Here is a 16947-nt window from a genome sequence, read left to right as displayed (position 1 = left end):
CCCGTAGATGCTTTCATCTTGTTACTCCAAGACCAACTGAATCACTGCCCCTGCACCATTTAGTCTTAGTCCTATTTAGTCTTCTGAAATTGTTTAGTCTTAGTCTAGTCTTAGTCGAATCTTAAGTCTTTTAGTCTTAGTCTTAAAGCAATGTTAATTTTGCCAGAAAAGATTTAGTCTTAGTCTTTTGAATAACACACCATTTAATCCTCTGAAATAGTTTAGTCTTAGTCGACTAAATATCAAAAACCTTAGTCGACTTAGTCTTTAGTCTTAGTCAACAAAATGAACACTGCTCTTATAGGGAGTGGATCGTACTACATGGCAAGAATCAACAGTCATTAACCCAGCCACACGTTCTCAAAGCCCATTACTGACATTAACATTCAAATGGATGCTGTACAACATAATATAAGACGACCAAGGCAGAGGATCCAGGAGGGGGGGCAGGGCGAGAACAATTTATTTTGCAAAAGAGGCTCCGAATACAGTGAGTGGACCACCGTCAACACAAATACAAGAAGTTCTGAATTTACACAAACTTTGAGACCGAAAAAGTATGTTTACTTTATTCCTCCTACTTTTAATCACTCTGTAGCCACGTTTTTCAGACTCGTTGAAGTGTTTCTTCTGCTTTCTACACTAACAAGCATGGTAGAGTGTATTCGAATGTGTCCGTTCAAGATAAACAAGCGTTAGCTAATTTGGGCATGAAACTATTGTTATACGGAATGCAGACAAAGGAGGTGCGATAGTATTGTTGAATAAAACCACTTATAGAGATGAGATTCTAAGACAATTAAGTAACAAGTGTCTTTTATACGCCTTTAAGTGCGCTCAACATACGTACAAGTACAAGCTATTAGGAAGAGAGCTTTATCTCCGCAAAATCGGGGATATTATGAACACACGTCACTCACACACAGAATGGAAAGATTTTGACATGCTACCACTTTCAAGGCTACAACTGATGCGCAGCGCAGTAGCCTACCTTATTGAAGGAACGAATTTAGGCCTACATGTAATTGCTTAGCGAAAACATCTGCAGAAATCTTTCATGCCCCATGTTTATTTTAGATCGGGTGTTTTTTAACTGTTAAATCTGTTCATTGAAAATCGCTGATCTGCAAGCTCACTAGGTTGTAGATGGATTACAATTATACTAATAGTGATATATAAATAAAATCATGACATGACCAGCTAGACACCCAATTAAAATAGAAGCTCATAGATTATATAAATGTGTATGTGGCTTAATTAAATGACCAGTGCTTGGCTGTTATGCATCCATCGTTCTGTGCACCGTCAGCGCACATTAGCTTATACTTGATTGTTCAATAGAAAGTCCAATTTGGTTTTGTCTACTACTTATTCTGACATTAAGAGTGCTGTAAAGAAACACTGGCATATATTATCTAGTGATCCGAAAGTGGATCATGTGTTTAAAGAGCCTCCCATTTCTGCACATAAACGTGCTAAAAATTTAAGAGTTTAGTGAGAGAGTTTATGTTCCACTGTCCCACTTTATGTCTGATTTACCTACGGGTAACTTTCCATGTTCTAACTGTGTTCATTGCAATGCAATGATTAGAGGTAATCATATATTACATCCAAACTCGGGTAAAACGATTGAAGTCAAGAGTATTATCACCTGTAAAACTAAGTTTGTTGTGTATCTGTTGAAGTGCCCGTCTGTTATGTGGGTAAAACCAAAAGAGAACTTAAGGTGAGAATTACAGAACATAAGAGTAATATTAGAAACAAGGATGAAAAATCTCCTATATCTAGACACTTTAATATGGTGAGACATAAGGTTGGCTCTCTTAGGTTTCAGGGTATCGGGACTATTCAACCCTTAAAAAGAGGCGGGGATCGTGAAAGATTACTGTTACAGAGAGAGGCATGGTAGATTCACACCTTACAAACTGAACACCCAAAAGGGCTTAATGAGGAGCTATTGCTCGGTTGTTTTCTATAATTGTTGTTTTTATACTTACTGTGTACTTTTATTTGAAAAGTGATGTAGTAGGAACTATAGTTTCCCATTTCTGTGTGTGAAATGATATGTATAATATAGGTAAGAGGCTTAAGTGTTGGGCCCTCTCTGGTCATTTCTTATTCTTTAAATACTTTAGTATTATTGACTCTTAAAGGTATATTCAGTGATTTCACTTAATTCAAATATCACTTATTTTGTCTTATTTTTTGGATAATCCTCCCTACTATAAAGTGTGCTGACCATATAAGGAGTTCCTCCCTGTCCCCAGTGAGCCCCTGGGGTCAAAAAACCCTAGTTTCGGTTTTGGGTGGCAAAGCCTTCATCCAATCAGGATGAGAGGGGCCTTCCTCCAATCATGATCGAGTGGGGCGGGCATTGGTGCACGTGCTGTTGGTCTGTTGTACTTCCCCCACTGTAGAGCGTGTGCATGTGCACATCTTGTTACCGGGTGGACCGGGTTTTTTTCCAAATCACCCAAATCACTGAATGCTCCTTTAAAGGTGTGGATATTCGTGGCAAAAAATGACAACAAATCTGAGTCTGTCTTATATAGGGGTTTGTGATACCTGCACAGGGTCAGGTTGTCAAAAAATATGGCTTCCTATAGGAGTCTCAAAATAATGTTAGTATTGTACCTGTATTTTGTATTGTCTAAGTATTGTTTCTTGTTTTTAATGGACTCCCTGTGGGAAAATGAGTTTGTATTGTAATAGTAAAATTAATGTCTATAGAGAGAGATGGTGCACTCGGACCACAGTTTGTGCGTGACACCGAGGTCCCCTTTATAAGTGACACCAATGTCTCCATGGTTAATTTACGCTGAGGAAGACCTCCGGGCCGAAATGTCCGTTTGTTTGATGCTGGGGGAAACCTTACATAAAACAAGAATCCCATTGGATATAAAGTGAATGCTGGTATTCTTTTCTATGATGTGTATAGGGCACAGTCTGACATAGATTAATATAATATGTCATTTATTTATTTATATTATTTATAGATTGGCATTGAGAAAGCATTGTAAATCGTTTGGTGACACACCTTCCCATCCATTTCAGCCAGAGGCAGCGTAGACAATTGTGTATTCTGTCTGAATTTGACAGCAGCTAGGTGGACTTCGTTATCTGCAGCCTTTGCTGCCGAATCCCTTAATGAAATGCTGGCACACCGTCGTGTTCCAATCCCATGCTTTCCTAAAGCTGGAAGCATCCAGCGGCTGTTTGTCTGCCGCTATGCATTGAAATAAGCATTTTGTGAGTGTGGATGTTCCCTCTTTATGTTTGCGCCGGCAGGTTTGCCGGTTTGTCGGTCTGTCCGTCTGTCCATTCATCCCAGCCTTGGTTGATTCGGCATCCAGACCCAGGTCGCGATAATGCCCAAGGGCAACCACTTACAAAAGAGAAGAAGAAAGGAAAAACATTTCCCCCCGGGCTGAGCCCAGACAGAACCCAGACAGACTCACTGTGTAAGGACAATGGCCACACCGTCATTCAGGACACTCTCACCGAACAGTAGGGTGTATAATTCTGGGTCCACGTGTAGCTCTGACAACATGCCCAACACTGACACTGTAAGACAAAACAGAAGACCACTATGAGATACAACAACAAGCGGGCCTAGCACAGACTGAGTACCGATACTGTAAAACAAAACAGGAGAAAACCTGTACGTGGGGGAGGTCAAGCGATAACAAGACAGTTCAGGCCGTGATTATTAGACCATGAAAGACGGAAACATATAGTATAAAACAGAAATCTGGGTCCAGCACCGACAGGAAGCCAGGCGCCGATACTGTCAAGACAAAACACACCACTGAATACTACCGAAGGATAAAAGCGGTACGTTAACAGGGAGACGAATACAGTAGTGTCAGCTGTCTGTGGACCATCAGTTCTCTGCCAAAAATGCAGCAACTGTAGTGTAAACCATTTCTTCTCCTGCCAAAAATGTCAGAAACCAAGGCAAACATTACTCTAGTGTTAATAAATAATAGACTATAACATGTAAATGGAAAATGATGCCAGTATTCAAAGGGAGGATTCTGTCCAGGAAAATATAGGCTACTCATCTCAATATAAAAAAGGCTCAGAACAGGGAGCACTGCAATTGGGGAATGATGGGGATATAGAAATACCATTACTGGTTTTAAATGGCAATTCTTACTGTGGGAAACTGTCCGTGAAAACCGAAGACGGTTGGCAGACAAGAAAGTCCTATGGACAACATGGCTTATATCGATACAAATTATTTGCCATCAATTCTATGCCATAAAAAAGTTTGGTGGGAATATTTGTAGTTTTGTAGCCTGTTATGAGTGTTAAATCATATTTATCCCCTAACCCTCTTCCACGTCAAATAATACTGAAGCTCATTCCGTTTAATGTTTGATTTCAAAAGCCGAGTTACCTGTTCACTTAGTTATGAGTCAGTATTAGCGTGTATATCATATCATGAGCTGTGTGTGTGTCAGGTACACTATAAAATATGGAGTATTAATTGTGTGTAACCCAATTTAGTGTCATGCATTGCTTTTTCTCAGTTTCCCAGGCTAATTACCAAAACGTGGCCCAAATTGGCTGACATCCCCCTATTTATAATTTTATTTTATCGACGGCACGGGTGAGCAGCCGACCGGCCGTCGATCCCAAATGACTCTGGACCACATCACGGTAGTGAAGAAGACAAGAAGTGGTGGAAACTGGAAAGGATAGTAGGATATACCAATAAACAAAAGAGGTATTAGCGCACGCTGCACACCAATAGTGAGGAGGTGCTGACCACGGGACGGGAGACAAACTTGTAAAGGAAGGAGAGGTTGCACGCAGCACAGCTCGTAGTTACGAATCACGATACAAAAAACTTCTATTAAAGACCAACGTTTCGGCACCTGAGTGCCTTCTCTTCAGGGTATGAAAGAAAGGATACCAATTATGACAAAACGCAGGAGAAGAGGAGTGGAGGAGGAGTGTGGAGGAGGAGAGGAGAGGAGAGGATGAGAGGAGAGGATGAGGAGAGGAGAGGAGACTGGAGTGGAGGGGTGGCGAATATAATCAATACACAACACAATACGCGTCGCATTTAGATGTGTACAGACGCGACTAAATTCGCCGGGCATTTTTCGCATCGCGTCGCTAATTCGCCAGTGTGTAATGACCTTAAAAGTGTAAAAATGGATGGATGGAGTTAATTTATCTCAAATTAACACATTTTGGATATAGCCTTCATAAATCACAGCGTGTGATAATCTGGGACTTACTGAGTTCAGACATTCTAATTACAGCTAATGAGGCCGGTACAAAGCTGGGGAAAGGAAGTCGAGTCAAATAAGTATTCTGACATGAAATCCTTTCACATCTTTTAAAAAGCAGAGCCACAGATATGTGTGTCCTTTGTTATGTGTGTGTACTACACACATGCAGTGATGTAAAGTAACTAAGCAGTAGAATTTTCAGTTTGAGGTTTACTTTACTGGAGTATTTCAAATTTTCAGTACTTTTACTTCTACTCCACTACATCTCAAGTAGCCTTGCCGAGCCATGAGGCCCATAGGGCAGGAGCCTATCTCCTGTTTCTGTAGCGTGAGGCAGCTTGATGTACAAGTACACCCCCTGGACATGACACTAGTATGTCGCAGGGACTTACCCCCAATCCAACCCTTGATGCTGAGTGTCAAGCAGGGAGGCACTGGGTCCCATTTTTAGAGTCTTTGGTATGACCCGGCCGGGGATTGAACCCCGACCTCCCAGTCTCAGGCCGGACACTCTAACCACAAGGCCACTGAGCTGGTTATCCACTACATCTCAGCCTAGGCAAATATTGTATTTTTATTCCAATACAAATTATTTGATTATTATTACAAAACATTAATTCAGATGAATTGAATATGAAGATAATGGGCCTCATGCGCCAATAAGTTCCTAACTTTTCCTCTTACATTTCTTCCTAAGTGAATTCCTAAGAGAAGTCCTGTCAGATTCATGAAACGTTCTTAAGTAGGCAGAATTGTTCGTAAGCATGTTCTTATGATGATGAATCCAAATCCTCGTAACTTGAAGGGGTGTGCCAGTTCATTCAAATTATCATAGGTAGACGCCCCACATATCCTAATTAGCATCCTAATTACCATAGGGAACCGCCCCACCAATCCCATATAAGGCATTGGGAATTCACTTTCCTACCTGTGTTCACCCAGGTGGGTGTAGTTTTGACTCCATGGCCTTGCCTGCAGTCACACCTGTGTGTGATTGCAGCTCACAGGACCTCACACATAGAAATAAAGTTGAGTGAAGTCAAGAATACCTAAACTAAAGTCTAAATATGGTGGAACACCAGACTCCAAACATTAAAAATCAATAATACTGTGGAGGTACTGAAGTGAACAGAAATGTTCACATTTTCAATATTTCAATATTTTAATATTTTCAATATTCATGAATGTATTTTATTATTTATCTCACAATAGTCAACTGGGGGGGGGGGGGTAACTGGTGGGTATGGTGCGTTTGTTTGGGTTGGGTTGTGAACTCTAAACCAGTGGTTCTCAAACATTTTCATGTCAAGGACCCCCAAATTGACATGCATTCTGCAGACCCCCATATGAAAATATTTTCTGCTAGGGTAATGTTTTGAAGATTTATCAAAATGTTTTGAAAATAGCCGATCTACAAGCTCAAAATGGGCAGTAATGGGACGCGTTTGTGAGCTTGTATATTGGCTAGAATGGGATTAAAGTGGTAAAATATTCCATATTTTGCTGTGGACTGCCTGGAACTTCCTCAAGGACCCCTTGAGGTCCTCAGACCAAACTTTGAGCATCATGCAGATGGCGCTGTTTTCCCTTTATGTTTTCAGATTGCACTTAAGAACGAAAAAGGCACCCTAAGAGTGCTCCACAGTGTGCGTAGATTCTGTTCTTACCTACGAACAAATCGCAGCTAAGAAAAGATTGAGGGATCCCAAAACCTTCTTAAAAACTTCCTAAGTGGGTCTAAGAACAAATTTCCTCTTAAGAACTTCTTAAGAACGGTTGGCGCATGAGGCCCAAGAGGCGGCTGTTCGTAGCTACTGTGGAGTCAGTACTGCTGTATGGGGCCAAGACATGGACCCTCACAGTAAAACAGGAAAAAGCCCTGGATGGAGTCTACACAAGAATGCTACGAATGGCACTAGGTGTCACATGGACGGACAGCATCAGAAATGTGGACCTCTATGGGGACCTACCACGGGTCACGGACAAAGTCAGAGAGAGAAGGATGAGACTGGCAGGGCACTGCGTCAGGCACCCAGAACTTGAGGAAAGTAAATTGACCCTATGGGAGCCAACCCAGGGCAAAGCCATTAGGGGAAAGAAGCGTACCACCTACGTATGTAGACGTGCTGCGGTGCGACAGCTTGGCTGACAACACTGCAGAGCTCAATAACCTGATGTTGGATAGGGAATTGTGGAGGGCAGCGATCCAGGAATCCTGAGTTGGTGTTGGCTAGACCTCACTCTCGCAGCAACTAACCTACTAACTAAATCCTCTTTGCAGGCCTTGTATTGAACTGTACTTTCCTGTGCTTTTTCAAACAAACAAACACTTCAGCCCTATATACTGTATACATTTCGGCCATTTGAAAATAGCCAATCTACAAGCTGCGACGCATTGTGAGCTTGTAGATCTGCAATTTTCAATTATATTTTTCATTTGAACACTTTGAACAACATTTTTTGTACATTAAGTACAATACTTTTGAACTCAAGTACATATTGAATTCCGGGCTTTTACTTGTAACAGAGTATTTCTACATTGCAGTACCACTGGCACAAGGGTACTGCACACAAATAGGCTAGTATTTGCATTTCAGCCGTGGGCAAAGCGACAGTGGTCAGAGTCGGGCATGAGCACAGTTATAATGCTAGGGAGTATAAGGAGAAGGTTAAAGTTAAGACTCTGACTGCCAATGATTAAAACATCCAGGAGGAGCCAATTAAATCTAATGCAGGGGAACAACAGGCAGAGAGCTAGCCTCCACACTTTAAATAATGCACACTCCCCTCTGCTCAACAGCATTGAGAATCTCTGGACATTATGGAAGTTGTATATGGCCAATTTCTCCAGTAAAGAGTGTGTGTGTGTGTGTGTGTGTGTGTGTGTGTGTGTGTGTGTGTGTGTGTGTGTGTGTGTGTGTGTGTGTGTGTGTGTGTGTGTGTGTAAGGTATAGTAAGGTATAGAATTTCCCTCTGTATTGGGAACATCTGTATTGAGTGTACAGAAAGTAGTAAGTACTGATACTGTATAGTAAAATAAAAAATAATTCATGGCTTTTTGTATGGTTTTACAAATTGCCATAATAATGTGTGGTTGTCACAAAATCCCAAGGCACACCTGGACCTGTGAAAGACATCTCTGTAAACCAGTACCTATGGTTTTGGCATCACTAAGGGCACGATTTAGACAAGGTGGTGTATGGTCTATAACAGTGGTCTAGAACCTGTGGGTTGGAACGGAATAAACACTCCAGGCATATGCAGTGCTGAAAACAGGCGTGTGTGTGTGTGTGTGTGTGTGTGTGTGTGTGTGTGTGTGTGTGTGTGTGAGAAAAGAATAGGCATTGATCATTTCAAAAGAAAAATATATCTTTTGTTTTAAATTGCTAGTGCAAGCTCCCCTTATGTACAGTAGATGGCCATTATGGGAAGCTATTGAACAGAGATACTGCACACAGCTGCAAGAGAATGAGAACGCTATCCAGACGTAATTTCCCCTTGTTTTGCACACATGTAATGTGAGCAAAAAGTCAAAGAACATACAATATGACCATGGACCACCTAATAAGAGTAAATTGTACTTTTAAGAGGTTGCAGAATGTTAAAATCTAGTGACCAAGTGGTGTGGTCTGTACATCAAGCATGCTAATGCCAAATTCTCTAGACTCACTGAGTGTACCTTATAATTATGAGCAAGAAAAGTTAAAATCAATGAATTAATTTTCTCTATTGCCTGTTGCTCTTGGCTACACACGTGCTTCATCATTTATTTATTTCAAACCACATTCCCGTTTGGCCCTCAGCCAAAAGACCAATGCAATGTATTGAGTTTCAACAAACATTTCTTTATCTTTGCTGATTACCAACCAATTGACCCCAGAGCCAAAAGGTCATGTACTGTATGCGTGGCTCAATTGTGTCATGCCCATATATAAATAAATAAATAAGGAGGGAAAAAAAACAGCTCAGAGAAACAAATCTATGTATACAGCTGAGTCATTCAGCAGTCAGTGACTGCTGAGTATAAAGGAAAGTGAGGTCATAAGAGGTGACCAACAAGAGAATGATGTTCAGTATACAACACATCGTATGCGCGCACGCACGCACGCACGCACGCACGCACGCACGCACGCACGCACGCACCACACACAGTGCTGTCACTGAGTGGCAGAGAGATATATGATCCTGTTGTCAGCGCTGCATATACCATGTGCCTGGAGTGTTGACTCAGTCTATAGCCAATATTGGTCAGCAGATACTAGTCTAGAGACACTATCTGTGTTGGACACTGATGAAGGTATGCCCAATCCGATCTGTATAATTGTTTTATTTTTAAAAATACGTCATTGGTATTGCTGCGGGAAAATTATTTGAACATGGTTGGAATCATACATGCTGAGGAAGGCAGGCTTGATGCCGAAACGTGTCCGTGTATGCTGTGCTGTCCGAACATCCGTGAATTAAATGTATCACAAGGACTTCGGAGTGCTGTTTTCTACTGTTCTCATGGCCAGAATCAACCTTGCAAGTGGCACGGAAGAAGTTTACTATTTTACAGAAAGAGGCTTGCCTTCATTCAAAGCATCAAAGAAAGGTTCGTTGTGGGAGGGAGGGTAACAAAGCACAAAGTGCAATCCAAAAATCTATTTTCCAAGGGGAAATGTCCACAAAGGAGAACTGTCCCAGTTTCAAAAGCATGATCAAATAACTATAACAATATCAAATAGGGATGTGCCGATGAGACATTTTGGGGCGATATCGATATCCGATATAATGAATTGCTGTTATGGCCGATAACCGATATTACCATGTCGATATGATCTCATTCTGTATTGAAAAATTATAATAATTTTGTCCAATCTGAAAAATACATGTAACAGGGTATCTGCACTGCAGGCTTAGGCAAGTCAGATTTAACTTAAATACCTTTATATTTAATATTGTGAGCTTGTAGATCTGTTCAAGCTGTTACTTTGGGCTTGTTTATCAGTAAAGACAGACCGATTAATCAAACCGATGCCGATTCATCTAAAAACAACTCGAATCGGCCGATACCGATGTGTTTGCCGATTAATCTCCCATCACTAATATCAAATACGGAAAAAAAACAGACAGCTGGTGAGATAGGGTGGGCAGAAACCTGGGACCATGGGACTGTGAGCTCAACTACACTTCCCATAAAATGCTAATTAAAAGCTTACATTTGGGAAACATCACCATCGTCAGTCCCTTATATGCCCATGTGCAATTTTAGATTGATTGCTCAAATGAAAATCACTGAGGAGACAAATGCATGAGAAGAGAACGGCCATGTAAATGTCCCGTCCGTCAATTATTGGTCATGATGCCACTCTGACAAACAACCCCAAAGAAAACACAGCATAGCCGTCTGTCTGGCCTATGGGAACATTACCAAGGCTCCAGATCCTATAGGCCCATCCTGTGCTTAAAATAAGCCAACGGTAAATCCTATGATAGACCGACAGTCAGGCCAATAATTGGGCCAATATCTGGCATTTTTTTATAACTAGATGTTCAGTTTATAAAAACATGATATTGCATTATATGTATAACTGCCTTAAAACACTGTGTTAATTTATTGCCATCAGCCAGACAGCCGCTGAAAAACCCTAATTGTTGTGCAGTTAGTTTCAGATCGATTGGTTAGCCCAGTGAAGAGAAAAATAGATGAGAATGGATGAGGACAGAAATGGTTTTAATTAAGTGGCAGAGCTCACAAATATTGAAATATCAATTGCCTAGGAAAATGCTTGGTCAGTCCCTGCATGCCCAATTGCCCATTTTCAATTTCAGATCAATTGACCAACCGACTGAGTAAAATAACTGATTAGAATATGGATCAGGATGGACAGAGACACAAACAGACAGAGTTTCCTGATCTTCATCTTTGTAAACTTCTCATTGTCATCTTCTTCTTCTGTGCTTGGACTGCCGTTCATTGCTGCTTGTGGCTAGATTTGACTTTTCTTTTGTTTCTTTTGCTTAGGCTAATGCTGCGTTCAGACAGGCAGATGCAGAAGTATTATGTATCACCATTAGGACACGATTGAGCCTGTTTTGGGCCCCGCATGGACTCGGAAAGAAAAGAGACTAAAAAGTATCTTCTTGTACGACCTTGTGCCTGGTACCTAGTAAACCTAGGCGTGGAAATGCCATTTAAAATGCAGGTAACGCTGCGATGTGCCAACTCCGAGTAGGTACTACACATTGGAAAGCCAGCATTTGATTACATTACATTGAACCACAATGATGTGACTGGACCAGAGTGACGGGCTCAGGGACTTTATTCTCTTTGGTCTTTGACAGCTTCGGCTGTCTGGGAAAAAGCTCTAGAAAGAGTGAGAGAACGTGTTAGCCATGAAATCATGGCTAACACGTCGATGATCCAGATCGTTCCATCTCTGTGTCCCCACAATGCTCGGTTGGTGATGTCATGGCCGGCTCCCTCACACTATGTGCAGTTGCAAAATAAAGATGAAATCTTCCACTCCAATCCATGTACTGGCCCGGCAGCAGGTTGGCTGCGTCGTCATGGAAACCCAATTCCACTTTCAATTGCTCATCACTGATCAGCTTCCATAAGTTGAGAGGTCCAGGAACAGTAAGTAACTCTGGTTCATTTGACTAAGAATAGAACGTTTAAAGTAGTTAAGAAACCTAGCAATATTTCCCTCTTATTTCAACATCTGTTGACAGGTAATGTTAGGCCTGGCAGAATTCCCGTCTATGTACTTTCACTGCCACAATAGTCCATTCAGTGAGGTGCCTTATTCAAGGGGCAATAATTACCGCAGGTCTTGACCGGAAGTTAGCTAAAGGTTATGCAATCCTCTCGTGGGAGAATTGCAGACCACCCGAGGCATGTATTTTGTAACCACGACAAGAGACGCTTTTGTTATGAGCCGTGAAACAAAAACATTTTGATCAGGGAAAAGAATCTGGGAAAAGAAGTAAATGTGTAAAAATAAGTGTTTTAAAAATCCAGCTAAACCTGCTTAGCGCTAGCTATAGCAAACGCAAGCTAACCAGATGATAATAACTTTGATGCTCTTTCATAATTAATAATAACCTTATAACTCGTCCTTGGCAGTCTGTGACTTTGCTCAAAACTCGTCCTTGGCAGGTAAAGACTAGCTGAGATTAGCTGTACAAAGACAGGCCTACCCGGCCTTTTGGCTTGATGGAGTTCATTACTTTACACATATACAGTTGAAGGGGTCAAAGTCGAACGGGTCAGAGTCTAATTAGGAGGACACATTACTATACTTCGGATGTTCAGTGAAAACCAATCTCACGGCCACTGGATTTGTTATTTGATTTTGTATTAGTCTGACATTGAAACTCGTGCATTGGCTATGTTACCAGCAACAGGGAATTACTGCAATACTTGTTGCCCAGTTGAAATGTCCTCAAAAGGCATTACAGCAAAACCCTCCACCATAATTTGAACACAGGATGAAGCGGAAAACCACATTATCACTGGTGGATTTACTGTATGCTGTTGTTGGGATTTTCAGTCTCACATGGCTTTAAGTATCTGATGATGACTAATTCTCTCCAAAAACAAACATCACTGAATCCAACAACCCTTTTTGAAGGCAATATATGCACAGCAGCACAGGACACCCAGGTATACACATAAACTCAGATAAAAACAGAAGTGCGGCACCAGAGGAATCTCCCAATGATAAGTTGACTGGGTTTTCAGAGAACCATGTGCTCCTCTTTAACAATGTTTTCTTGCTTTTGTTTTATACATACAAATTTGTAACAAGACATGTAAAAAATAATACATATACACATACATTATATATATATATATATAGTGGTGTCTCGCTAAGGGACCGCTGGCCTACGACTCTAGCGAGTCATACGGAAACTCCGAACTGTGAATAAACCCCGGGACGGGATCGGGAGTATAAGAGGAGCCCCCATCCCCCCCCCTATATGTAATAGCCGGTGGATAAGTTGACTTAGCCTACCCTCAAAAGGCACCCTCCTATGTTGACTCTGTTGCTTAGCTACGTGACGTCACGTGCCTCTGTCACCCTGTCCGAAAAGGAAGGGAAATAACTGTTATACTAAGTACCCACCTCACGCCTACCGGGGACCACGGGAACCTGGAAGGAGAGGAAGAGGATAGACTATTTATGTTGCCCGAGTGCCTCTATGTGAACGCCTACCTTAAGTTGTCGTTGACAATGATCATGTTTTGGCTCACAAATGTGTGAAAAAGTTATTTTGCACACCGGAGACGGACAGATGAAAGTAGAAAAAGGGGAGCACACTGTCTCCACTTACAAAATGTAATGATAGGATACAACGTTCCGGTCACTGAGACCTTCATTAGGTATCCGATGCCTGATGACGGTCGGATATTTATTTGTACTGTAAGTGAAGCCAGGGTGTGGGACTCCCTCTTTGCAGCTGTTTAATTAGGGGGACAAAAGAAAGAGAAAAAAAATGTAAATGAAAGTAAAATGTGAACCTTGCGTTCCTGAGGCGATGCAGGGGGAGTGTCTACTTTGTGACCTCAGCCCTGTGCCTTGTTTTAAGAGTCTCTGTGACAAAAAGGGTTTTCCTGGTTAAAGGAGCACTTTTCTTCAAACTTATCTTCATATCATTGGTCCTTAGTAAAACTCATTATATGATGGCACAATTTCTGTCTACTCACTCTGCGTCGCATTGGTTGGCTATTAGTATCGCATTGCGAGACTGTTGCCTCTCACAATTTTCGAATGCTTCCGTCATACAGTCTGGAGCAACGGAAGCTCTGATCATGAGTAAAATATAAATGCTTCCGCCATACAGTTGTAAACTTAAAGTACCCTAACCCTCTTGGGTGAATGCAAGATGCAACATGCAGTTGCCTAGAAGCATGAATCAAAGTAGAACAGCCAGAAAGCTAAAAGACCAGGCTTCAGAGAGGGTCCAGGCAGACTTGGAACAGCTCTAAGGGGAGGGTAAATGAGGAATTTTCATAAAGCTTTGTGAGTGACGCCTGAAAGCTGTAAAATCAGGGTTTCTTCCAGGAGGTGAACCTCTGTTGTATATCTTCTCCTTCTCTGGCTTTTGGCCAGAGAAGGACCTCTTTGCAGGTAAGCAGCATTAATGCTTTGTAGACGAGCATGTGCTGGGTAGTTCAGCTACTAGCCCTTCCGCAATAACACAAGACTCCACAAAGAGGTTCCTCAATTATTCCTAAAATACATTTTGGAATAATTTCCCGATTGCAAATCCCGATGATCATACAATTTCACACAATTTCTGTTACTTTGACATAATGCCTGGTCTATTTTAATTGCCTTTGGTTCATTAAATATTGAGAGTTTGTGTGCTATTTTGGAAACAATTAATATGCTAAACGTAATAAGGTGAAATAGCAAAATGTCCAATATATATGAAAAGCTATTCCCGGGGGAAGACTATACAATTTTCATGTGTTGACTATATCAATATCAATTGAATATAGGTAAGGTTTGGTACCAATCAAATGGTACCAATATATGGTCTGAAATGGTCTGTGACAAACATTCCAAGTTGTTACACAGCCTCACTCTAGGCTGTGTACCAACTCACGGTGGATTAGTTTTCTCAGCGCGAGCACAGATTAATGCTTCAGAAGGTCCCAAACATGGTACTTTGTCCCATTTTGAGCAGAAAAACACTAATAAGCCTGTTCGCGTGCACGGGTACCACGGATTAACATGTAGGCTGTTTTTCTACACTGGGAGGCCTGTGGGGCTAGCGACGGAAGCTATAGAGGAAGCGGAAAAATAAGGTGCCAATAATGTACCTCGTGGATGGCCCAGATGGTAATAATAGCTTTCCTCAAGATATCTTGTGGATGGCTTGGGTTAATGTAAACAGTAAACACACCAACATACAGTAGTATAAGTGTATATAATACAGAGTATCAGTATGTGCACATTTGTAAAGGTACTTCAAGACATTTTGATACCAAATTAGCAAATTTTACATAAGAAAGAGGCAAATACACTGAATTGTGAAAATAGCCGATCTACAAGCTCAGTGCCTCACAGTGCGTTGTGAGCTTGTAGTTCGGCTATTTTCACAATATTTATCAGTGGAAGCGAGTTAAACTTAAATGTAAAGCCTACATTTCCAAGTGCTTGTCAGCTTGTATATTTGCTATTTTCACTACTTCTTAAATGGTTTTTAATTTATTTATGGAAATGATTTGATTTATTTTATTTATGAAATACTATTAATTATTTCATTCATTTAATTGATGAAAATGATTTTGATTTATTAGAATATTTTTAAATAATGTATATGGAAGAGGGGATATTTTCTCGCTACCCATACAAATTGGTCCCAACCTTGGGTCCCAACCCACTGTTTGGGAAACAGTGGTCTATACTCTAGAGTCTAGACCATACCGTACATGGGCAACTGACGGCCCGGAGCCACACCTTCACTTAATGCGGCCCTCAGGTTAATATCAGACATGCATAATGAACAACTGGCGGCCAGGGGGCCACATGCCCGAGGGCCACATGCAGCCCCCACCTTCACCCAACCCTCAGGTTAATATCAGAATATTGATACATTATTTATTTCAGCTGTTACAATTCTAAACATGACCGGCTTTAATTACTTAATTAGTAGCTTCAACCTTAAAGGGGAATACCACTCATTTTCAACATTGAACTATGTCATAAATATACCTTAGAGCTGTTGTGTGGAAATAATAAAAAAGTCCCCCCCCTTATATTTAGACTAGAACTGGAGGTCTAGAACCTGGTGTCATGTGATCAGTGACACAAATATGTACTCTTTGGCTTGCAAAGTACATCTTTAGGTGATGTCACTGATCACAAGTTCTAGACCTCCAGTTCTAGGCTACACAGAAGGGGGGACTTTTATTATTATTTCCACACAACTCTAAGACATTATATAAATGACTATCTTTTTTATGTCCAATGTATTTGAATTTAGTTCATGAATAAAGTTACCATAACTATATGATTAAAGGCATTTGAAGAAAAATAAATGTTACTTTTTAGGATTCCGATTCAATAATATAGCAAACCATAATTCAGGATTTCAATTCAAATAATAGCAAAAATAGCTGATCATCATCTACAAGCTCAAAAGGTGTCGCAGTGCGACACCTTTTCCGTCGTCAACCTTGCCAACCCCTGGGCAAGACTGCCTTTGGGGGCCACTGACACATCGGCATCGTGATTATAATCACTGTGATGAGGGTGACGGGGGCAGTGTGTTACGGCACTCCCGACATCAGGCTGCGTGACGCGCTGTAATCTACAGCTCATGCTTGACACACTCCAAGATCAGTCGCTTATCATGATAAATAATTAATTCGAAAATGAGAACATTAACCGCTGTCGTCACCATGTTGTGGGAAGCTGTATGACAACCTTTTCGATTAGTCTTGAATCACAGATATTATGCCATGTTCCCACTTATAGAATATGCAAGAACTCGCAAAGAAAATGTGAGTGATTCATCATCATTATTCTTAACTTCAGACACACTGGGCAGTATTATGCGTGTCTTAAGTACCAGGTCTTATTACTTAACTTAAGACCTGGAGGCATGGTCAATGCTGTTTGGCCACTCAGAATAGCCAAATGGCATTGATCACGCCTCCAGGTCTTAAGTTAAGTAATAAGACCTGGTACTTAAGACACGC

The 16947-nt window shown here is 41.2% G+C and overlaps 1 protein-coding gene across 1 annotated transcript in view; it reads right to left on the bottom strand.

The window, feature by feature from the left end:
* Positions 1-16947, bottom strand: part of LOC306912879 (sodium/hydrogen exchanger 9-like) — a 127339-nt gene that overhangs the window by 96797 nt on the left and 13595 nt on the right. The window contains exon 6 of the mRNA XM_079489333.1: positions 3459-3564. Within this exon, the coding sequence (XP_079345459.1) occupies positions 3459-3564 (106 nt within the window). The remainder of the gene's footprint in view (positions 1-3458; positions 3565-16947) is intronic.

This window comes from Electrona antarctica (assembly GCF_951216825.1).
Source record: "Electrona antarctica genome assembly, chromosome: 20".
Taxonomy (NCBI): Eukaryota; Metazoa; Chordata; class Actinopteri; order Myctophiformes; family Myctophidae; genus Electrona; species Electrona antarctica.
Note: the sequence above shows the minus strand (reverse complement) of the source record. Positions and strands in the feature narration are given on the sequence as shown.